This window comes from Aptenodytes patagonicus, chromosome 2, assembly GCF_965638725.1.
Source record: "Aptenodytes patagonicus chromosome 2, bAptPat1.pri.cur, whole genome shotgun sequence".
Classification (NCBI taxonomy): Eukaryota; Metazoa; Chordata; class Aves; order Sphenisciformes; family Spheniscidae; genus Aptenodytes; species Aptenodytes patagonicus.
In genome coordinates this window covers 145,271,187-145,296,755 of record NC_134950.1, presented here as the reverse complement: position 1 = coordinate 145,296,755, position 25,569 = coordinate 145,271,187, and the positions used below count along the sequence as shown (strand labels likewise).

General features: G+C 38.0%; 1 protein-coding gene across 1 annotated transcript in view; it reads left to right on the top strand.

Annotated features, from left to right (window-relative positions):
* VPS50 (VPS50 subunit of EARP/GARPII complex) overlaps positions 1–25,334 on the top strand; it is a 96,304-nt gene extending 70,970 nt beyond the window's left edge. The window contains exons 22-28 of the mRNA XM_076331508.1: positions 2,718–2,798; positions 15,737–15,885; positions 16,987–17,083; positions 17,229–17,387; positions 19,794–19,915; positions 22,942–23,131; positions 24,583–25,334. Of these exons, the coding sequence (XP_076187623.1) occupies positions 2,718–2,798; positions 15,737–15,885; positions 16,987–17,083; positions 17,229–17,387; positions 19,794–19,915; positions 22,942–23,131; positions 24,583–24,702 (918 nt within the window). The 3' untranslated portion in view covers positions 24,703–25,334. The remainder of the gene's footprint in view (positions 1–2,717; positions 2,799–15,736; positions 15,886–16,986; positions 17,084–17,228; positions 17,388–19,793; positions 19,916–22,941; positions 23,132–24,582) is intronic.
* Positions 25,335–25,569: the final 235 nt, after the last annotated feature.

Here is a 25,569-nt window from a genome sequence, read left to right as displayed (position 1 = left end):
AGTGTTTATAAACCTTTAGAAAGTAGAGACGGGTGACGGTATGTGATTTAGACCACTGAAAGTGTTCCTGTTTTATTTTTATTTACAAAATAGCATCAGATGGGATTCTTAAGGAAGTTATATTACCAGCATACTTTTAAGTGGTTGAAATTCTTTGTGAATATTGTGCTTATGTTGTATGTATGAGTTAGTACACACATAAGGAGTGTGATTAATTGTACAGAGTTCATTGCCAGTTCAGTGAAAACCAAAGGTTTAAAATATACATGTTGAGTTCTATGTCCGGTCACGGTGCTAAGTCATTGCTCTTTCCAGACTTCTTTAGAATGATTACCCTGTGTAGTCAGTATTTGGCTTTCTTCACTGCCAAGAGTTGCACACCATTTTGCTCTTTCAAAACCTTTTTAACTTGTGGGATGCAAGTTAACGCTGCCTTTCCTCCTTATCTCAAATTACGGAGCAACCTAACATGAAATTAAAAGGGATTGCCTATTTTTAATATCTACTCACTAAAATGTAAGACATTCATGAACATCCCACAGAGTAGTCTTAGCAGGATAAATTTGAGGTGAGTTGATTTTTTTTTTTTGAGAAGACATAATAATTTGTAAACCAATGGCCATTCTTATGGAAAACACTTAATTTGTATTTTTTTTAAAACTATAAGAGGTTATGTAGAATTGGCAATGAGTAAAATTATTCTGTAAATTGTCTAATGCTCTGCTTACTTGCCTTACTAGGTCATCAATTTGTGGAATTGAAATATCTACCAATTTGCATATAGCCATAGCAAAAACTTCCATGAAGCAAAGCAGTTATACTGATGAGTGACATGTTCTCTGTGAAGTCATGAGGTTCTGTCTGTGTGGAAAAATGCTGAGCAACAATCTCTTTGGGTTTTGTTTGTTTGTTGTGGGTTTTTCCCCCTCATACATATGGATGCCCAATTCTGACTTCAGGCTGTAACTGGTTGCCTGATAAATCTGGAGTTCTTGATATGTAATGATTTATGGAAATTTGTTTGGTTTTACATTCCTTTTCATTCAGATATGTTTCAAATGTGAAATTGCAATTTTTTAGAAAGAAATATATCATTATAGCATAAGTAAGTGAAAGTTACTGATAGCTATTGAAAGTTAGTAGTTGCAAGGCAGAAAGACAAAGCATTAGTGGCAGATTGTGTGATGTGTAGTTTTGATGGTGCAGGTGCAAATTTCTTAAAATGAAATTTAATGGCTGAAACTTGCAAATACATTTTTTTAATATATATTTTTTTTTCCTTTAAGCAGGGTATTTTTTCTGTTTGTTCTTACCTTAACAGGGAGAATAGCCAGTCTTGAATTTGCAGTCCTTATGGCCATGTCTTGAAAAACTACTATATGATGTTAAGGAGGAAAAAAAGAGAATTAAGGATGTGTTTCTTAAAGGGGAAAAAAGTTGTTTTCTTTTTTGCCCATATACCTGCAAAATCAAAGGCAGTTCAGAACTGATATTTCTACAGTAAAAATGTGAAGAAAAATACAAATTATTTTTGTAAAAAAGCTTACTTCACCTGTGGAAAAACAAAGGCGCGAACACTTCTTTTTATCAAACATGGACACTAGAATAGTGATTTATGTCTCCTAGATCAGGTTCTAGATTTCAACAGAGAGTACTTCCAGTGGGAATTCAGCTCAGATGTAAATTTTCATTGAATATATAGAAGGATTGGGGCAGATGGTCATCTTAAGTCAGAAATGTTAGATGCAGTAAATGGGGACTTTAATTATACTTTTTTGTGTTTAAAAGGAGCAGATGGGATGACATGAACTTGAACACTTCCTTCCCTGATTTAGTGCAGTGAAAGGAAGTCTAATAATACAGTGTACTACAGTGCTCTAAATATTGTCCAGTAAATTGCCTTTTGGTGTGAATCACATACCAGAACTGTATTCAAATACTTCCAGATTCTTGATGTAAATGTATGTTTCTTAGCTGTCCCATTTCCACTTCCTTTTTTGTGTTAGTTTGTTCTTTGGTTTTTTAATTGGAAGTAGAAGATAAGTAGCTACATTAATTACGCATGTCGAATCAGACCCTCAGCTGGTATAATTCATTGCATTTACCAGGAAATCAGTGTAGCTATATTGATTTATCCCAGCTGAACATCTGCCCCATAATACTTCTGAGCCGTGAACATGAAGATGGCACATTTTTCAGGTAGATCTTCATAAGCATTAAGTAATAATGGCTGTTTTATAAAGATCGATGGGTATAATTTTACATATGCAAGTTAGATATTTAATAAGGAATTACAAGAAATTTTATAGCTTGAGAGAGAAGTCAAGACCATTTGGCTTGGGTGTGGTGTGCATGCAAGTCTCAGTGGGGGCATTGTGGTGCACCATTCTGGGCTCATTGCCCAAATGAGAAAATCTAGAGTCCTGCACCCAAATACAGTATTATAACAGTAAAGTGTACTGGTTATTTATTGGTATGAGTGGTAAGCTGTCATCTTCATGAAAGGTACTCAGGTCATTCTTCACACCAGTGCAGTGTTGAATGCTGTGACCTCTGTTGATTTTCTTTTCATTTTGTATGGTTGCGATTACGGGCTAAAACTTTATTGTAAGTAAATTGTAGCTTGTGTTTACAAACTGAATTTTTGCTGTATCACTGTAAAGTTTGGACCAATGGGGTTTTCCTTTCCCAACTTAAATAGAATGTATTTCTTCCAGTTTGAATCAACAGGACTGGGCCTCAGTAGCAGCAGATTACGCACCACACTGAACAGAATCCAGGAGAGTCTGATTGATCTGGTAAGTACCTGGATTTTGTTAATGCTCAGTGGAATAGAGGTCTGTGTAGGAAATTGTGGCTTTCTGATTTTTATCTCTCTTCATATTCAGTGTCTGTAATGACAAAGGCTTAGTTTCATGGCATATCATGATGTAGATATCATTATCGTACGAAATACTTGTTTCTAATATACAACAAAACTAGTTTAACAGGTTTTGCTAGATGTAACAACAAAATTGTGTATTGAAATCTTATAATGTATTACAGTTCATGTAATAAAGAGAGACATTCCAGTATTATCCTTATTAAATGAGATGTTTTATTAAAAAAACAAAAATAAAACAACACAATAGATGACTCATTTTTCTTCAGTAAAAGAATAGCAGAACAGTAAGCCATCCTGAACATCAGTCACCTTACAAGTTAATAGAAGTAGTACACAAGTCCTTCGTTAAGTCATTTCTGAATTGTGGGGAACTTTCCCTGACATATTTTATAGATTATATCCCATTGACCACTTCATGAGTTATTTTCAAAATGTGAAAAGTAAATATGGTGCTTGTGTCACACTGGTAGTAGATAACTGTCCTTCACATCACATTACGAAGGGTAAACAGGAGACTTCAGGCAGATGTCGTGGATTCAACCAAGCAGCAGAGTTTATAAAGAAATATTGCTAAGAACTATGCAAAAATGGAAATTTGTAATTCTTTATTTCCACCTAAATATAAAACCCTTGAAACATTATGAAGAAATTTCCTAAGAGTATCATAAATGGCTTGTATAGTAATTAATACCATGGATGCTGCAGGAAGGATTTATTTTCTAAGGCTTCTGCCTTAGAAAGAAGGCAGATGCTCTACTCCAACTTTCACAAGAATTAGATACTCCACAGAATTGTATTTTATGCCTCTTTAATTCCTTGAAGTATTATATCGAATCCTAAACTATTCTTACATAGAAACTTCTTAAAGGGTTTTGGGGCCATTTCTTATAGAGTCAGTAGAGGGAGCATGAGTTAACTAATAACCCCAGGCCTCTATAAAACAGAAAAAGGCTAGTCATGTTGATATTCATCTCAAAGGCAGCGTATTCAGAAAGAAAAATTGATTCTAGGAAGATCTTGCAAATGAATCGGTTAAAGATTATGGAAAAATGGCAAGTTACGGAATTAATTTTTTAAACTTACTCTGTAGTCACAGTTCCTGACAGTGCTTTACAGTCTTGAATTTTTTTTATCAGTCAAAATAATTTTTAAAAAATCATTTCTAGGAGTGAATTGGAAAAATAACAGGACTTCTTTTTCTTCCTCAGTCATTTAACAATGCTGTTAACAGATAATGTTAGTGTCAATTGAAATTAATAGCTATATTCCAGGTAAGATTTGAAAGGAGGAAGAAATCTTAGCTAACTACTATTAACTTAAAGGCATTCCATGAAGTTTACTAATATCTTACGAACTTATGCTGGTCTTATGCTATAAATGGAAGTTTTTCACCTTTTGATTCATGAGGAAGAAAAAGTCTTCTGGATATTTTTATTGTTTGCTTATTTTTAAGGGTTTATGAAAGTTGAGATTAATCTCTACTGTGTCATAAAATGGGTATTTCTTGTGATTGTATGGACTGTTCTGGACTGCTCTCAAAATTCTCCTCTCTCATCTTAGATTATGGTACATTGCTTTCTGAAAATATTCACGTTTGTGTTGTGGGGTTCAGTCTTATGGCCTGTTGGGAATTTTGTTTTTTTGCATTGTCTTCTAGTCATGGTAACTTTATTAAGGACTACCATTTCTGTCACATTTCAGTTCCTGATGGCAGCATCTTTCAATATTTTATTTTCATAAAGATAGTCTGAATCTGATAGTTCTGAATCTGTGACTAAGGCTCTGCCAGAATTGCATGTAGATCAGAATAGTTCCCCTAATCTGTCAGTGCCTGTGAAAGTTGAGCTCTATGATCTATGTCAAGACTCTTTAGTAATTTAGCCTGGGTCATTCCTAGCTTTCCTTTTGGACTTTGTCCATTCTTTTTTGAAATACCAAGTGGATGATGGCCTATTTATTCTATATTTATTGTCAGGAGAAAGAGGAATAGTTGGAGGGTTTAGAGGCCATCTCCTCCAGCTTTTTTACAGAAAAAACCCTCTGTAGTTCCTGTTTGGGACTGAATTAGTGCTGTCTAATTTACATCGGATACCTTTTAGCATACTACTTTATTATTCAGCTGAATTTTAAGCTTCCTTTGTGAAGGAAAAAGCAAAGTGGAAGGGGGCTTCCACTTCTGGCAAAGTAAAGCCAAGCTGCTCTAACGTTCTTTCTCGCATCTTTGTAGCATCTTCTGTATGAAGAGTATGGGGGTCTATTGGAGGCATTCCCAATAGGACCTTATGGAGGTGCTCTATTCTAAGTTTATACTTCCCTATTTTTACAATGCAAGAAGTGTGTGCCCTTTTAATATACGCTTACTTACAGTATACTCAGCATACCTGAGAGAGAAGTACTATCCTGGTTTTCAATTGGACCGCTGAGAGACAGAGTTGTGTTTCTGACTCACGGACACTGAGCAAAAAGGCTGCAGCAATTTAAAGCGGTTCCTCTCCTCTTCCCTGCATCCCTCCTCATGCATTGCATACCCCCTGCTTCTGCTGGAGGGTCCTTGTCCCCTCTAAGCAGTATTCAACTATAGCTGAATCACTTCTCCTGTGTTCATAGCAAATGAACACTTCATCGCAAAGCCAACTGTACTTTATAAACTGCAGCAGGTCCACCTGCAGTTTAGATTAATGTTTTAGACTGTGAACGGGAAATAACTGAGATATGAACACGTGTTCAGTCATGTTAACTTCACCACAGGGCAATAATGTGACACCTCAGCTGTGATACATATTATTCAATGTCTGTATGCTGCTCCTACACTGGTATAATAATAAAAATTATAGTAAACAAAAAAAAACCCCAAGCAATAACCACCAAACCTCTCCACTTCAGTTGGAAGTATAAGTGCCCCTCCTCCTCGTATTTATGATACAAAAACAAGTTTGTAATTTCGATGATTTTTTTTATTTGGATGTTTTGTATGATGTAATCAAAATGACAATGATGAAGGGACTTTATGGTAACAATGATGAAGGGCCAAGCCGCTCTCCATCATTTATCAGCAGCCCTGGTTAACAGGGGAGGTCCCGGAAGACTGGAGGCTTGCCAATGTGACGCCCATCCACAAGAAGGGCCGGAAGGAGGATCCGGGGAACTACAGGCCTGTCAGCCTGACCTCGGTGCCGGGGAAGATTATGGAGCGGCTCATCTTGAGGGCGCTCACAAGGCATGAGCGGGACAACCAGGGGATCCGGCCTAGCCAGCACGGGTTCATGAGAGGCAGGTCCTGCTTGACCAACCTGATCTCCTTCTATGACCAGGTGACCCGCCTAGTGGATGAGGGAAAGGCTGTGGATGTGGTCTACCTGGACTTCAGCAAGGCCTTTGACACTGTCTCCCACAGCATTCTCCTAGAGAAGCTGGCGGCTCACGGCTTAGACAGGTGGACTCTGCGCTGGGTCAAAAACTGGCTGGATGGCCGGGCCCAGAGAGTTGTGGTGAATGGAGTTACATCCAGTTGGCGGCCGGTCACGAGCGGTGTTCCCCAGGGCTCAGTACTGGGGCCGGTCTTGTTTAATATCTTTATTGATGATCTGGATGAGGGGATTGAGTGCACCCTCAGTAAGTTTGCAGACGACACCAAGTTGGGTGGGAGTGTTGATCTGCTCGAGGGTAGGAAGGCTCTGCAGAGGGACCTGGACAGGCTGGATCGATGGGCCCAGGCCAACTGTATGAGGTTCAACAAGGACAAGTGCCGGGTCCTGCACTTCGGCCACAACAACCCCATGCAGCGCTACAGGCTTGGGGAAGAGTGGCTGGAAAGCTGCCCAGCAGAGAAGGACCTGGGGGTGTTGGTCGACAGCCGGCTGAACATGAGCCGGCAGTGTGCCCAGGCGGCCAAGAAGGCCAATGGCATCCTGGCCTGTATCAGAAATAGTGTGGCCAGTAGGAGTAGGGAAGTGATCGTGCCCCTGTACTCGGCCCTGGTGAGGCCGCACCTCGAATACTGTGTTCAGTTTTGGGCCCCTCACTACAAGAAGGACGTCGAGGTGCTGGAGCGTGTCCAGAGAAGGGCAACGAGGCTGGTGAGGGGTCTGGAGAACAAGTCTTATGAGGAGCGGCTGAGGGAACTGGGGCTGTTTAGCCTGCAGAAAAGGAGGCTGAGGGGAGACCTCATCGCTCTCTACAACTACCTGAAAGGAGGTTGTAGCGAGGTGGGTGTTGGTCTTTTCTCCGAAGTAACAAACGATAGGACGAGAGGAAATGGCCTCAAGTTGCGGCAGGGGAGGTTTAGATTGGATGTGAGGAAAAATTTCTTTACTGAAAGAGTGGTGAAACATTGGAACAGGCTGCCCAGGGAAGTGGTGGAGTCCCCATCCCTGGAGGTATTTAAAAGACGAGTAGATGAGGCGCTTAGGGACATGGTTTAGTGGGCATGGTGGTGTTGGGTTGACGGTTGGACTCGATGATCTTGGAGGTCTTTTCCAACCTCAATGATTCTATGATTCTATGATTAAGCCAAAGACATGGAAACAAGTGTCTGTTTCTGAGCTGCCTAGGTCTCCTCACTGACAGTTCCCCTGAGTGGGATATGTAGAGATACCTACACACATTCGGTCCTTGTGTTTGTCATTTCTAACAGGAATGTGTTTTTGCAACAGTAATGTTGCTCATGTTAGTCCACTGAGGCCAGTAAGCCCCCAGGTAGGTACAAGGCATCAATCAGATTGATGTGATCTGTGAAAATTGGTGATTCGGAAGGGAAATTTCTACTTCTGATTCCTTGCTTTGTCTGTCTCTAAGCAGCTTCCTTATCTTCACAACATGTAACTTAGTCACAGTACTGTCATTACCTAGATGTTGTTTATGAATGTCCTGTGTATGCAAATAGCTGCCTTGAGTGATACTGCTGCTTCCAAAAGTGAGATTTTGGGGGCAAATAACCATGGAATACTCATAAATATTTAATTGCAAACTGACTTGCTCAAGTAAAACTGAGATTAGAATGAAGTTTGTTATTGTTACTGTGCCTTACAGCAGTAGAAAATAAATCACTGTGGTAAAGTATATAAGCATTGCAATGCAATGTATAGAAGAGTAGATGGAAGGAATCACTGGTATAAAGAAGTATTGGTTAATGTATTATAGATTCTGTCTTTATTTTAGCTTTTGGGCTCTTTCCCCATAAAGTATGTATCTTTTAGCAGAGACAGTAGGTTAGAGATTGATGGTGCAGAGATGGAAAATGTAGATTTTTCAGCTGTACAAATAAGATAAGGAATGATAGGAGGAACGATTTTTTTTCTTCATGCCTGACTTTCCAACGCATTTTGGCTTTGACCCTTTGATGCTGTGGAACGGTACGGTTCAGTTACTCTAGTCCCAGTTCTGGAAACAATTCAGTTTTACTTAAAATGTCACAGCACAGTCCTGCATTACTTAGTGTGGACATGTACCCTGTTATGTCCTGGTTTGGCATACCAAAGGCAAGCTCTGGAGAGGCTAGGCTGTGGCATTTGTTACTTGACATGGCAGTCCCTAGCACAGGATGCTGGTCCTAAAAGACATAGCTAAGCTCCTCACTGAAATGGTAGCTGTGAGCTGTGATTCTTGGTGAGGTTTTGTTTGGCCAAAGGTAATTTCTGCAACTTTTACAATCCTTGCTTGGTCCCCTGCTCCTTCAAAGAAAAAAAAAGCCTGAAGAAGAAAAAAGAAAAGACAATTTGTGGGTTTTTTTCTTCCTCTCTTTGAAAAGATTTGTACAACATACATAATGACAATGTTTAAGGTGTTGTGTGAATTGCTTGTCAAGGGAAGAGAACTCTTTGTATACAAAAGAAAGTTCTGACAAGCACTTTGAAAATATGCTAGGACTTCTGCAGCTGTTCTGCTTCCTCACATTATTCATTTAGTGCTCTTCATACAACTTTTTTTTTTTTTTTTTTGTATTACCCAAGTAGTCTGGAATGATTTACTGAAGTTTTCAAGCTTATTTCTTTGAATAAATTTCCTGGGTTTTGGCAATTGCTTTGTCTCTCTTTGGGCAGTCACTGAGCCATCTTATTTTAGTCACTGCAGACTCTTCTTGCTGGGCACCCAAAACTTGGGCTGATTCCTAGTCCCAGAGGAGTACAGGTGTCTGCAGAGTCACAGCTGAACACCCGGGAACCAGCAGCAGCTCCTTCTGAAAATCTTTAGTTGGATAAGAAAAATGTTGCAGTAAAAATGTGTGCGACTGGACCAGATTGGCTTACGTGTTTTTGTAAGGTAGTGGTTCAGGTTCCCAAGGGTGTGGCAGTGGGCATGCTTTTCTGCGGAGGCTTAATTGATACTTACTTTTTAAAGCATAGTTAATGACTCATTTTCCCAGTTGTCTATCAGCACACAGTGATTCCTGGTAGAGGCCTTGTTGCGTTAGGTTAGACAAGATAATAAATAAACTTGCTAACTTTTGGTAATATATATGCAAAAAGTCTGCTATTCAACTTCGAACACTAAGAATTAAATGAAATGCAAAGATTCCAGAAGTTTCTACGCAAATTTTATTGAAGTCTGTTACTGAAGTCAGTGGGACTGACCCAGCTGAGTTTTGGGACATGCTTGTTTTGTGACAAAGAGCATGGAGGATCCACACTCTTGAAATCAGAAACCTCATGCCTACCACAAGGCAATGCTGATCAGCTCAGCTCTGGGGTCAGTGCGTAGTGCGTGCATTGTAAGTGTTGGCAAGCTTGGGGATCCCTTGCATGGCACTTCATAGTGCTGTAAAGGTATCACTTACCTGCAAAGGATTGTAAATAAATAGAAAATTAATAGCATGGTTTCTCAAGACGTTTTGTTGTTTGGTTTTTAATGACCTGCTCTCCTAAAGTGTGTTGAGTGGTGATCATTGTAGTAACTTATGTTGTTTACATTTGATTTAGTTTCCTAAGGGCTGAGTCAAGATTACCGGTTTTGTAAGCTTTGTGCCCCTCAGAAAGAAAATACTAATCTTTCAACTTAAAACGTAGTAGGAGTATTGAAAAGTACCCTTTTTAAACCTTAACACATTTACATCATATTCGAAAAGTACCATTACCCTTGAATGCTATGTGCTTTCACAATTGGCTTCAACTGTCATTTTCAGCATCAAGTTTCAAGAACTATTAGGGATGTGTAAGTTTAAGGGGGAGGGAAAAAACCTGACTTGTTGCTTTCAGTACATTTCTTCTAATAAAAAATTCTTGTATATTAAGTAATTACTTGGAGTTAGTTGAGCTATTTTCAGACAGCTTTTGAATACAATAAGAGGTTATGCTTTCTTTGATCAGTGTTTATTTTCTTGTACTCTCTGCTTACGGTATTACAGAAACTATCAATTACAGTTGCATAAACAGAGATGATAGAGCTATCCTGTCTTAGGTAAACATCTGGGGTCAGTCTGCTTTTCCTTCTCCATCAGTGCGCATCAAGTTCTTGGTAACAGTGTCGGTACGTCAGAGCTGCTGTAGACTGTTCAACTGCCAGAACCTTTTCAGACAGTCTGATTTTTTCCATGCCTTTGAAACACCGCTTGTTCCTTTAAGATCAGGAAAATGCTTCCTTCAGTAGCATTTAGAGGTATTGCCATTTGCTCATAGCAGAATCAAAATTAAAATTGTGCCTATTGTGTATGTATATTAAATCAAAACAATTCTAAAGCTGAAGTCTAATGCAAAAAGTATTAGGTCAGGAGAAGCTCAGTTTTGAAAGATTATTGGTTATTAGTGTGATCTGCAGAACTTTGTGTGCTGCAGACAAGTTGTGGGGTTTACTGTTTTTTGTTTGAAGTTAGTGAAAGTGGATGATTATAATCAACTGTCAACTATCTCCACCATAAATGGCAGATGATCAGTTATTTTGGTCATAAATTCTGTGGATAACTGAAGTAAATACATGCTTCTGAGCTCATGATGAGATCAGGCCCCTTAAAAATGTCTCTCTTGCAAATTGCACGTCAAACTTTTGACTTAGATAATGAGCTTAGGTCGTTTATACTTCTGATTTAGGTAATTAGTTTATAGTCTTTTCTTCCCACTAAGATGGAAGGCTTAACAGAGGTTTGCCACTGGGTTCAGCCAAACTATTGAAATGAAAATGTTCTGTTGTTACGGAAGATGTTTTTTGGAGGAAGAGATTGAAGGAGAGGGTTGTTCCTTACACAGATTTTTTTTTTTTTTTCCCTTCCTTTTCATTAAAGAATTTCTTATTGGGAGTAAACAATTAAATGCTAAAGTAAAGTGCCTAACAGTTAATCAAACAATATCATGCTCACGCTTATTTGATACCTGTTTTTTGCTAATACATGCCTTTCTGTTGTAAAAATGCGTTCCAGATGAAATTTAATTCAAAGATAGATATCGCATAAAGATACTTCCCAAATCACACACCATAGCTCATACTACTGTTATTAGCAACCTTTAAACAGGTAAAGCAGTCATAAGCCTGCTTTAACACTTCTGTATCCTGATGTTTTCAGGCCTTTATAGCAAAGCAGCTTTTATAAATAATTGCTAGTTGTGTATGCCAATCATGTGTAGCATTAGAAAACGCAATTCTTTTCCTATGACAGTATGAGGGAGTTAGACTAAGACTAGAGAAAACTGAATAGATAAGACCTGTTGTAAGGTGTCTGCAAGGAATGCTGGTTAACCTGTACTGCTCTACCTGCTACAGTTGATTTGGTTAATGTTCAGATAAATTTGGTGCTTTTTTTTTTTTTTTTTTTAAAGACTGGAAATTGTGAGATAACTGTGGGTTTTTTTCGTCTTTGGCAAGGAAGATGAAAAGTATCTTGTAGTTTGCATCAGTTCCACATACCTTGAAATTATTTTATCAAATCTGTATTTTGCCCAGTTCGCTTACAAGGATGTTATGTGGGCTGTAATATGTCTTAGATATATCACAATTCTGCTCTGTCAGCAAGACCTGCCACTCTGACGCAGAGAAAAGCTAAGCAAGTTTGTTCTGCTTTGCTATTGCTGTCTGCATGCTTGATTCTGGGTGCTACAATATGTTCTCAGTGTAACTTGCCATTTCTTGAAATTAAAGTTGAGTTGGCTGCTATTTAATTTCCTGGCTTCTACTCCTCACCGCCACCGCCTCCTCTTCCTCCTTTTCCTCTTGAGATTGGCATCATTTTGCCCACTTTCAGTTTTATAGGACTTTACCTGTTCTCCACCATGGCTACTCAAAGGGAATCTCTGAGAACAGAGATTGTCTTGCGGATTTTCTTAAATTGCTGGAAGGGTTAACTTTAACAAGTACAGTTCATTGCAAAACATCTGATTTCTTTAAATAGCCTGTAGCCTGTTTTCCTGTTCCAGACTGAACGTTTTGCCCTTTTATTGCTGCTTTCAATCATTTGATTTCTGTTAATGAAGGCTGGAAGAAAAAACACATGTATCACTGAAACCCTTTCAGAATGATCATGTGCTTTTCTTGGGGATTGGCACACCGGCTGTACACCTGCACACCCAAGGAAGCTTGGGCTTCCTTTTTGCTATCAGCATGCTTGTGCAATGCCTGCTTTTTAGAACAAGTCAACAGAATGAAACGCTCATACTGTGTTTGGCCAGTATATTTGAACCAGAGTTTGACTCCCTGGTTGAACCCAAGCATGTCTTTGATTTAGCCAGTTGTCTCATGTACATTTTGTGTCTTCAGGTGCAACACAATTTCAGCATTTAAAAGGTTCGCAAGATATTTACCTTCATGGGAAGCAGGCAGGTAGAAAACAAGTTGGTTAAAATGTATCTCAATACTGAAGAGACAGGCAACTCTGAAGTGCGATAAATACGAAATTAAGTCTTTATAATATTTGGTTTTTACATAATTTGTAATTAGTCTTTGAAAGAAACAAAGATGCTTAAATCTTTACCAGTGATACTCTTCCCCCAGCTCTGTGGCTCACTGTCTCTCCTAAGAATAGAGAATTGGTTGGTGGCTGTGTGTAAACATCTCAAAGCTTCTCATTTTTTTGTTTTGCTTTGGTTTTTTTGAGAATAACATGAAGTGAAAAAGAAAAAGAGAAGGCAGAAAAAGAGTGGATTTTGATAGTTAATCAATGGTGTCTTTGGCTCAGTTAATATTTTTAAAGAATTGACCGTTATGCCTAGATGATTAGATGTTACTGCCTGTGTGCACTATACTTGTGGATGTGCCAGGTAGGTATCTTCAGAGCTGCCTGAAAGACGTTACATGAGTTTTAGCAAATATCCAGGCCTTTTGGCTTGCTTATCCATTCTGATAGACTCAGCAGAATGCAAACTTCACAGTATTGTGAAATGTCTGGCCAGTTTAATTGCAAATTTTTCTGGCTGAATGTGAACACAGATCAGAGCAAAGAAAATTCATTTTTCCAATAACATAGTGATGTGGCTAGCCTTTATAATCGTTCCCATGGTCAGTGCAACTGTATCTGATAGCATTTACCATAAGCTTCTTTTAGAAGTTTTATCTTCTGCTCATTGACCTATTTCTGTGAGATCTTTTAGCGCTACAAATGATGTGTTGATGGTATTGCTCAGTCAGCAGTTTTTGTTTTTAATGTCAGAATTTCTGTGGGGATCCTTCAAGGCTCCCTGCTTTATCTGCTTTCTGCTTCTGTAATCTATTACAAAATTTTTTTTAGAAGTCTGATAGTGAGATCTCTGCTTTCCCGGTCTGCACTTTGTTCCATCCGCTGTAGCCCGTATTTATGTTTGTGTTTGACATCTTCAGGAGACACAGAACTAAAAGAGCCTCTCTGCGTTATCAAATCCAGTTCCTTGTTGCCTTGGGCTGTCACAACACAGGAGGCAACTGTCAACTAAAATCCGAGATGGTTAAAGTGGAACTTGTGATCTTTTTGTCCCTCCACACCTCAAACTGTTTTTAACAGCTTGGACACTATTATATTCCCAGTTGTCTTATATTCTTAATGTCACTTTTGGCTTGGCTTTCATCCAAGCAGTAAACACATTCTGGTGCTGCTTTGTCTATAGCAACAAAGTTTTGATCTTTCTGCTCATTCTGTATCACTTAAATTCTCACCAAGTCCTTACACATTTTGACATAATCAATTTTCACCTATCCTGCCTTGAACTGCTGCAGCGTAACCACAATGGGTCTGTCAGATATTTTCCTACCAGGATAACCTCCCTGTTGTTTTTCCCTTTTTCACCTTATATCTGTGCAGTACCTTTTCTCTTGGCTTTTCAAGATCTACAATGTATATTCTTCTTATCTCAATCCTGATATTTAGAATGAGTTAGACCACCACTTAGTTCCGTCAGTGTTTCTAGTGCTCACTGCTCTCCTTTAATTCTTAGGCAAAACTGTCTGAAAAACATGTGCATAGCAAATGCACATTATTCTATTTCGTGTCATTCCTCACAGTTGTTCTCTGCTGCAAAGCCTGGAAGAAACTCCTGGTGACTGTTGCGGTCAACTTGAGTCTATTTTTCTTCCTCCTGCTCCTGATTCTTTAGTTACCTCACTGCAATTTCCTCTCAATTTATTTCTATCTCCAGTTGGGGAAAAAAAAACCACACCAAACTGCAAAGCTGCTTTATTTATTATCATGTTGTTGCCTTCATCTTTGTCCAGTTTTACAGCAATCTGAGAATTATGCTGATTTGGTTTTTGAGACCAACCATAAATTTCATGTTTAAGCATTATTGTTGTCATATTGGTTGTGTGTTCATATGTTGCTTTACAGCAGACATGTTGTGCACCTGATCTTGCTTTTGAAGAAATTATTTTTACCACTACTTTGTCACTGTGTTATTGCTCAAATTTATTTTCATTCCATACAAACAGGCTGATTTGCTGTAGCACCTGTCTGGCCACAGAGTTTCTATCCTAGGGTCATGGAAGGCTCTTACTTAAGAAATCAGTGCCATATCATTGCCTACCTTTTTTTACCTGTTCTGGGTTCTATATCACCTTTGCTTTGTAGCATTTCTCATATTTTTTTAGCCTGTGTGTAAGCAATAAGCATGGTATGAGTAATTAATCTAAAGCCAGAACTACGTTTATGTTTGCATGTCCTGATATGGTTTTGGCAAATAGCTAAGCTTCAGAGGATGTCCATTTATATCCCTACTTAGACCAATATGATAGCTTTGGGAATTTCTTCCTTCTGTGACTCCTCTTTTAGCTGTAACTTGTACTTACATGCCTCAAGTATAGAGGTGGGATTTTTCCCTCTTTTTGTTTTTGTTCTTTGTTGTCCTCTTCTGTTTTTTTTTTTTTCTGTTTTTTTCTGGGTTTTGGTTTTTTGTTTTTAATTTTGCAGCAGGGCACTGGTGTAACCTGTTTCTTATTACAGATTCTTTCCTTGTGCTGTGAATATTTCCTTGCTTTCTACAATCGAGATGTCTGCAGGATAGAAGTTTTCATGGAATGATAACTTGTTTAAAAACATCATTTGTATTTTACCTAAGTTAGCCGCAGCTCACATAAGCAGTGAAGCCCATGCATAAGTAATATTCCATTGATTTGTCTCCTTATTTGGTTGCTGTCAGATTGAAGATACTCCAAGGGTGAGAAGTCAGTCTCTCAGTAGGCAGTTGGGCTAAAGTCTGTATGGGCATTAAGGTGTAGTAAGAAGTTTGTTCTCTGCCTTTTTTTTTTTTTCCTGAGATAGACATTGATCTACCTGATGTGCTTTTTTTTCACCTGTTTGAATGCCACACTGTTCAAATAGAAAACTCTATGGTTGTCTTTTGATTCAGGCTTGATTTATATTACACCTTAGAATTAGAAACGTTCCTTCATCTTATCTGTCATCTGAAACTGCTCATCTGGAGCCATTCTTGCCGGTTTTGTGGTTTTTCAATTGTTAATTCTGTGTTTTAGGAGGTCTCTGCTGATCCCACGGGAACTCTCACAGCTGCTGAAGAGAGAAAGGAGAAGGTGCCAAGCCCACATCTCAGTCATCTCGTAGTTTTGACATCTGGCAATTCACTGTACGGTTTGGCAGAGAGAGTGGTGGCCACGGAATCATTGTAGGTTATTTACTGTACACTGCATTGTGTGGTCACTGGAAGCTATGGATTGTTTAAGAGATTGTGATTACAAGCCAAAACCTTCTTGCTACCTCTCAATGTGATTTTAAATATGAGTGATAGAGGTAGTTTCTTAATTAAAGGTAGTGGGGCCTAACCACCTGCAAGCACAAGCAATGAAATTTTACTGCAGCTGGTCCAGTAATTTGTGACAGTACAAGGCCAAATCTAACAGGGAAAAAGTTTTAATTTTAAAGAGGCTAATGGGAGTATTTAATCTGTATGGTTCATTTAAACCTTATATTAAGTACTCAAATGGTGATGGCTGAGACTCAAAATTGCTTAGTTCATATTGGTTTGGCTTGGATTGCAATGTTTTTTGCAATGGGTGGAAGTTTACCTGTGAAGAAGAGATTATAACAAGCAAGTAATGCAAAACTTACAAAGTGGTTTTTATTTGGTCAGAATAATAGTAAGAGTCAGATAGGAATTATTTTTTTCCCCCACACAAGATGACACTTGAAGATTAGAAGTTCATTTTAAAATGAATTTTAAAAATGTATTTTCAAAGGTGCTTATTTTCTTCTGCATTCCTTTATGCTTAGTTAGAAATGTATCTTTTGTTATGTTGTTATTAACAAATCCTGCCCCTGAGAACAAATTTGATCTCATATTCTATCTTTTAAAGATTCACTAGTATATAAGTAATTAAGAATGTTATTTTGGAATTCTGACATGGATTTATTAATATTAATGTTGACTGCAGTACGGAAATTATGGGACACTTGTCCACTGACTTTACTAGACTTCGGAACAGACTTTTGCAGTGTATCCTGAGTAAAATAGAAATATGAATTGTTGATATTCAAGCCTTAGTCTCTTTATTCAAGCATTTTCTTGTTTGCAATCATATTTTAAAATTGTCAGAATTGAGAATACTTGTTGATATGCTAGCATGAAACTGATACGGTTCTTCTCAGGACTAAATTTTCCAAGGTTACATATTGTTATTGCCAAGTATTTCAACTGTAGAGTAGAAGTTGTACAGAGACATGCCAAATGTTGCATTTACTTCACAGTAAATTTTCTTTGCTTTCAAAGGGTATTTCTGGCTGAGCAGTTTGAGTGTCTTCAGCCTCATCTTGATGCAGTGATGCCAGCTGCCAAGAAGCCTTTTCTTCAGCAGTTCTATTCTCAGGTCAGAGTTGTGTAATTCACATCTGATTTTTAAACAAAAGATATGAAACTTGTACAATATGGTGCAAATCCTTGTACATCATAGTTATATATTGCTCTTATTAGCCAGAAATTTACTGAATTGAATTTTCTTTATATTGTTTCAGACAGTGTCAACTGCCAGTGAACTACGTAAACCTGTTTATTGGATTGTTGCTGCTAAAGCCATTGATTATGAACAAATGCTGCTTCTCATGGCTAACGTGAAATGGGATGTGAAGGAAATCATGTCACAACACAATATATATGTAGATGCTCTTTTAAAGGTGAATACTTTCTGGGAAACAGTGTGCTAGAATTTATATATAAACATTAAATTACTGTAATACTTCACTAAAACTGTTAAAGTAGCATGGTTAGAGCAATACACCATCCTGACAAATGGTAAGTTATTATAAGGAAGTCTGTCCAGAACTTTCATTATTCTTGCTGCTAGCAGATTGTTTTCCATGATGATTTTTTGACTACCTGGTGGGTGAAAGTGACCACAAAAGTTTAATGAGTTTCATGTCTAAGTCTTGAATGGTAGATAAATGTGTAGTAAACGGAGTAACACTAAGGAAAATCCAGTGGCCTGAGACAGTGGGGGTTTTTTAACAAAGGCTATTTGCTGTTCTGCATAATTTTAGCGATTGTCTTTGAGATGTATCATAGGGGCTGTAGGTCAAACCAGCACCAATAATGATCGTGCACTATCTAACTGAAGTTGCTATATTTAGAAGTTAACGTTTGAAAAGGAAGGTAAAAGGGAGGTTATTCACCCAACTTCTCAATTGCATTCCGTAGAAGTGGTTGTACAATTGCTGTGTCTTATGGCATACAGAACCAGTTCTTGGGAGAATCCCTCTCTTTTCCTTTTATATATGCCTAAATGACGTTTCTAAAGGTCTTTAGAAGGAAGTTCTGGCAGTGGTAGAATTATACTAATTCTTACAGAGAAACTGAAAATTTTATTTTAAAGATATGTGAAGTATGTATCATAGAAAAAGTTATGTATCTGTATTGAATAACAGTTTTGATTACACCTTTGTACTTTGTAGCTGTTCTCTGCTTAAAAAAAAATCAGCGCAAAGGAAGGAGGACCTCATAGAGGGTATATCATTGCACTGAATTTGACTGAATCTTTGTGCTTACAGTTCTTTATGCTGCCATGGCTTTTTGAAATCAGTTTGTATTTACAACGTTTGTTCTCTGCAGTAGAACTTTTTCCTTTTCTGAGTGTGCAACTGCTGATGAATTTGCTTCAGAACAATCAGGGCTAATACTATTTAAAACCATTTCTGGGTTCTACGTTATATAGTTAATAATAGTTGCTACAGAAGCTTTTAGATTACTGCTAAGCAATTAGTGATTTGCTGTGTACCCTGGGGCTCCAGGAGTGTCAGATGTAAGCACAATGTTTAATGTAAAAACCAACTGCTTTTAGCCATGTGCACACATATGCAAAATTCTATACTCAGTCATAGTATGTATGGAAGCAGATAAATTGGGGAAAGAGGATTGTTCAAGAAATTAATTAACACGGAGTGTTAGGCATCTTCATCTTCAGAAGAATGAGTTGTATGCTAGTTAAAGCATGACATTGTGATACCCTGCTTCTTGCCAAATTCCTCTTTCAGAAAATTTGTGTTAAACACCAATTATTTGGTCAGATACTAGGTTAAATTGGTCACTGAGATTCCCTTCTGTTTTTCTTCACTTACTGAATTTTTGATGGGGGAAAAAAGGGGAAAAAAAAGAAGGAAAAAAAGAGGGAAAAACGACCTAGATTAACAGCCTTGGAATGAAAGCATTTTGTTGGACAAGTATGGTCTTAATAGGCTGCAGTACAAACTGCTTTTGCTCGTTACACAGAGCAGTTCATTATCAGTCTGCTTTATATTTAAGTCGTTTGATACTTTTTTTAAACGATAGAGGCGTTAGTCACTGGCAGCAGACTTCTATTTCACTTTATGTAAGTCACAAAATCATTGTAGCAGTAATTATGTTCAGTTATGACTAGTTTGTCACTCATAGTAACAGCTCAAATCCATCCAGGCCATTGATGTTTTGGGTGGAAACAGGTGCCTTCCCTCAACCTGAATTGTTATCTAGTGTTGCAGTATGCTCCTCAACTGTTAGGTGTGGACTCTTTTCAGTGGGTGCTCTCAGCTCCTTTTAAAGCACCGGGGAACTATCTAATGCGAAAGGTTGAAGAATGAAAAGTGGTTACAATATTTCTGAGCTTCTCTTTGAAAGCTGATGGGGCGGGTATTTAGAGGGATAAAGAGATCATCACTGGATTTTCTTCAGTGGCTGTATATTGACTTTAAAAAAGTTAAAGATGAGTTTAGGGAGTGAGGCAATGAAAACAGCATTTGAAGAATTAGCTACTTGCTTAATTTTCAGAGGTGTCAGTTTCACAGAGAACTACACCTCTGGGGAACAGAGCAGTATTTCCTTTTTTAAAAAAAATTACTGAGGTAATGTTGTCAGTGATATAGTAGAAAGTGGTATGCTTTCTACTTTACACATTAAGCTTGTCTGTACAGTCTGTGCCTTTTAAGCTTCTCTGCTTTGCTCTTATTTTTCAGTATTCTCTTTCACGTGCATTTCTAATTCTTTATTGTTGTTGCTAGGGATGTATAGAGTATGATCACTTTTATGCTAAAGGAATATTCATGTTTCATCAGGAATTTGAAGAATTTAACAGAAGGTTGAACGAGGTGTCTAAGAGAGTCCGTATTCCACTGCCTGTCTCCAACATCCTCTGGGAGCACTGCATACGTTTGGCCAATAGAACTCTCGTGGAAGGGTAAGTAGTTCATAAAAGTCTTGCTTTTGGGTAAAAATGTCTATAACGATAACGTCTATTTTATGGAATTAAAAGTTCTAATTTTGTAGTGCACTGGTAAGCCCTTGCGCTTTTGGGAAGCCTAAAAAATGTGAAGGCTTAACATAGTCCTTAGCAGTTGTTTCACACAGTATGGTACAGTGTTAAGCCTAAAGGGGATGGTCTTGTACCTAGATACTGCTGAAGAATGACATTGTCTGAGTGTTTTATTGAAGCATTTGAAACAACATAGTTCTCTTTCAAAGAAACTTCTATCTGAAAATTATCATTTCCTGACAAAGCAAAGAAGAAAGATAAAGTGTAATTGTCAGCATCTCTATGGTGATGCCATTTGTCTTTGCCAAGAAGAAAGATGGAGTTGTCAACCCTAGCAGTTATCTTAGAGTAGCCATGGAGCAGGATTTTTCCAAATTCATCAGGAACAGAGAGGTGTCTTAGTTGGCTTTGTAAATAGAGGCTCAAGCACCTTAGTCAGGAGCTGCTACACCTTGCTCATCCCTCCCTCTTAATCAGCGTCCCATTCATTTCAGAGTCAATATTGTGGACTGAGTATTGTGTTTATTTTTGTGTTCTTGTCCCCTTGCTACATATGTCTGGGCTCTCATCACACCTTCTTCTGAATCATAGAATATGTGCTGTCTTCCACTCTTTCTACATATGTTTCCATATTTCTTTCCTGGTTATCTTTACCCTATGCACTCCCTACTACCTATTTTACTTCTTTCCATCCCACTCTCCTGCTGTCTGCTCTAATTTAGGACCTCAACAGCATCCTTCTTTTCCATTAATTAAGGTTTAATTAATTAATTAATCTATTAAGGATCATCAGCTTCCACTGCTTCCATCAAGCCATCATTCTTAAACTCATGCCTGTTTCTTTTTGTGCCATCCTTTTGCAGTCTCTTGAGAGATCAATTTCATCTTCAGGGAAACTAAATCCAGCCATGACCTCCCTCTGGCTTCTCAATTCCTTCATAGGACATATGACCTATACAACTATCTTTCTTTTTTTAAATTTTATTTTCTGCTTATCATGCCTCAAATCAAAAGAAGTGGAACAAAAGCATCTGTCTTCTCCTCCCCCCATCACCCTTTCCTTTCAAGTGGATAACACCATCAGTTGCCACCAAACTGCTCTGCCTCAGCCCTTGTGCCTGTTTTGGGCTTGTTTCTTTCCCTTACTTCACAATCTTACTCATCTTTTGTGAATTCAGTGTCCACGAACCACTTAATTCTTAGCTGTGAAGATCATCACTCATATGTCTTGTTCCATGCTGCGGTTTTGGTTCACACTTGTGACTTACCATGAAACTTTCACCTTTACTTTCACCTAAGCATTTCACCTAAGCATTTCACTGACTGGTCAAAGTGAACTGGGAATACCTTGCTGATATGTTTTGTCCTGTGCCCTTTCTTAGAGTGTAAAGAGTGCTCATTATTATCTCCTCCCAAATACCTGCCTGTAACTTCTGTTTCTTGCCCAGTTCTTTTTTTCTCACGTATCTTGTAGTTTCTTTTGCCACTGGGGAAAGGGGAGGAGGGTATTCTGAACAGCTGACTCTCAGAATACCTTCATAACTTCTTTCATCTCTGAATTCCATGAAGGTATGGAATTAAAAGCCATGAAGGAGGTGTTTCTCCTCCAGTCAGCCAGTCAGCTGAAATTGCTCTCATCAGGCTCTTCACTGAGTGAAGAATCATCTCCAGTACAGTCAGCCATATCCTTCTTTAAATTTTGCCCTGCCCTATCTCCTAGTTCTATGTTCTCCCCTGTTTCCCATCTGGCTTCTTGAAGTGCTTCAGTATGTCCTATTGAGAATCATCGTCCGATCTTCTTCGGAGCTCCAGAGGGCTTGTGCCTGGTCCGTTACTCTTTTTGCCTCTGTTATTTCTGCATTCTGCAAATTCTTTCTGTGTACTAACTGTAAGGGTGCGATTTCTTCTTATTCTTAACCTGATCCTGCTGTGTATCCAGTTTCCAGCTGCATGTTTCTGCTGCCTCCTTTGTGTCAGACCTAATAATTTAGGGACTGTATAATAGTTAGGATCAACTTCATGAACCAATGGAAGACTGAGCTTGCTTTAAATTTGGTACAAAGGAAGAGTGGAAACAGTAGGACAAGAGTGTCGCTTGTGGCAGCAGCCTGTGGGTAGGCTGGATTAAGTCTATCAAGACACTGTGCTCCAGACCAAAGTTTTTTTTTATTCCCTGTACACAGCTGAAATTGGCACGGTTAGGGGCATAGTGATGTAATTTCCTTTGATCTTGACAAATGTAATTTCTTATCCATTTGAAAAACTGCAAAGATCGTTTTCCTCATTTGTTGCCTATCAACCCACTGTAATCCTTCCTGGTATTACCCTGCCCTAAGCTCATCTACTCTCTCTTCTTCTTTGAGCTCCAACCTATCACCAGTTTTCTGTCAATCTACTCTCATTAAAACATTAACCTCTCACAGAGATTAAGCCAGTGCTGCCACCCTTTATCCTCTGGTTATTGTGGGTGTTTCTGAACAAACAGCTTTATGCCTTTCTCTGATGCTGCCACTGTTCAGCAAGCTCCTGGTGACCATTCCTAAAGCTGCCACGTTACCTTTCAGACTTCAGTGGTCATGATCGCTTGACTAAAGCCACTGTCTAGTGTGCTGATCAACATTGGTTTCATTTCCTTTAACCCACTTCTAGTTAAATCGTTCAATGTAGGATTTTTAGTAGCTTTTGTTGGGTGGGGCGTGGGGTGGGGTGTTTTTTTAAGTAGCACTGGGTACAATGGATTTCTGTTCTATGAGTGGGGCTAAAACGTATTATACTAACGCAGATAAAACTCTGCATCAGACATCCTAAGAGGAGTTCTTCTCTGCTTTTAACTTAAAACCATAATTATGTTCCTCCTCAAGGTTCGAAGGACTAAGTTAAACAACTTTGAGAAGTACAATTAATTTCTATTTCCTTCTAATTTTTACTTACCACTGTGTTTCTCTTTTCAGTTATGCCAATGTAAAGAAGTGCAGCAATGAAGGACGTGCCTTGATGCAACTGGACTTTCAACAATTCTTAATGAAATTAGAAAAGTTAACAGACATTAGGCCTATTCCAGATAAGGAATTTGTGGAGACCTACATTAAAGCATACTACCTAACAGAAAATGACATGGAACGCTGGATAAAAGAACATAGGGTAAGAGTTAAATTTTCATTCTTTTACTGTTTATCGGGAAAATTCACCATGATGATAGAATCATGCTAACAACTCTAAATGATCAATGCTTCTATGTGTTAAAAATGAGTATATGTGTGTATATATATGTATATATTCATTTATTGTAATAAAATCTGTATGGGAAGCAGTATAAATATAAATGTGTGTGTGTGCATGTATATGTTCATTATATTTATTATCATATGAAGTTAGTATGTGTTTGTACTGATTCAACATCTGATGACTGAGAAGGATGAATAAGCCAGTCACATCTACCTACTGTATCAAAAAATGCAGAGAACTAGAGCAAAGTGAAGTTGAAAAGATTTGTGTGCTGTTCGGAATACGCCAAAGTGCACAACTTGATTGTCAAGAAGTACAGTCTGAAATCACACCATGAAGTTTTACTTTCCCTTTAGGAGTAGATTGCTTAAACTAAGTTGTAAGGCATAATGGATAAGAGTCATTGCTTTTTCTTCCTTCATTTTATAATACTGAATCAGGATCAACGTTGCTCTCTGAGATGTCTTCATTAGTGTTTTGAAAGCATTTAGCATGCTTTCATGGTAGCATAATCTAGCAATTATAACAGGACTGCGTAAGTAATAGTCACAAGCTATTGGAGCTGCCCATTGTTAAAGTGAAAAGTCTTTTAAAATGGAGCATTTTGAAATCTGTATTTTGGGATTACTTTAAATCCCACTAGAGGTAGATGAAAGAAACATGTCTTTAATATCGTTTTCCTTGTTATACCTGGAGCCACAAGAGAGATTGTGAGCTGTTGTTTGGTGACTTACATGGAAAAACTCTTGTTTAAACCTACTGGTGGAAGCTATATTTTGGATAATGTTAAGTATAAAGGTAGTACTGGCAAATGTGGTGTTTTGACAGATGTTAAGAATTCTTGTCTTAACATTTTTGCCATTTTTTTCTCCTTTATCATGTACTGAAATTAACATTGTTTGGAGACCCTGTAGGCAGAAGTATTTAGAAGCTTATTGGAAATGAGAAGTCAAAATAAAAAAGATCAACTTTTGTCACAGTTTGTTTAGAAAAATGTTTTTGTGTTAAAAGCTTATCCCATTTGCATATATATTTCCCACCACACCTCCCAAAGAATGGAAAATACATTAAAAATTGATTTAGATACGTGTGTATTCGCAGAATTACTTTCTGTGAACTCAGTCCAACACTACTAAAGTCGTAAGCATTTTCCATTATAATCTGCCATGTAGCAAAATACAGTTTTGTCCTCTGCCTCAACTATGAAAACTATCCAGGCCTGACTTAACTACCACTTTAAATCTCCCTTGTGTACTGACTGCTTCTATCAGTTGAAAAGTCCACAGTGTGTATGTCTGCATTTTTTAATTTTCTGTCTTTGTCTGGTGTTTTATTCTGCCATAACATGATCTGCTTTTATTTGCCAGGAATATTCCACTAAGCAGTTGACCAATCTGGTGAATGTTTGTCTGGGATCCCACATCAACAAAAAGGCAAGACAGAAGCTGCTAGCTGCTATTGACGACATAGACAGGCCTAAAAGATAACTGGAGAAAGCTGCTTTCCTTGTGACTTGTACCTTTTTCTGTTCATGTGAAGCATGCAGACAAACCTCTCATGGACTAATGACAACATTCACTTAAAAAACATTGTGCATGACCTTTCTTACCAGCATTGGAGGCACTCTGAAGTGGTATAATATTCTAAAATATGACTTTTCTAATCTGTAGAATTCTTTTCTGTTGGATTTCTTTTTTTTTTGGTTACTTGCCCTAAGTAAAGGGCCATTGTTTGTGTATCATTGGTGAGCTGTATATTTTGCAAAACTGTATACTGTAAGTAAAATCAAAATCAGAGAGAAACACATTGGCTTAATATATAGTTGATGCTCTTTTTTAATAAAAGGGCTACTTGAAAATATGATTTCTTTCCTCCCTGCTTTCACCCTCAGAAATTGTGCTTTATTATGGACCAGTGTAAAATGAAAGGAAATGTACAATATTTGATTGATATTTCTTGCATGTGGATTAAGAGTGCAGATCAACTAAATATGCTCATGTTAAAGCCCCTCATCTTCATATGTATTTAAAAATGTCTGTTTATTTCAGAATTAATTTAGTCATATCAAATTGGTTGACTTCAGATTAATAGAATGTAATAAATACTGTACACTAATACGATTTCTTTGTGAGACTTTAGTTTCCTAATTCAACCACGCAAAATGTAATTTACAATAGAAATTAGTACTGGTCCTTTCATATCACTTCCCCTTTTTTCCCTCTGCCAGTCTTCCCTATTCCGAAGCAATAATGCCAGGGAATAGGAATAATGTTTTTTTGGCTGAAGTTTTGGATTAATACTAAGACAATCTTACTATTTCCTGCTCTGCTGTAGACACCCTGAGTGATCCTGAG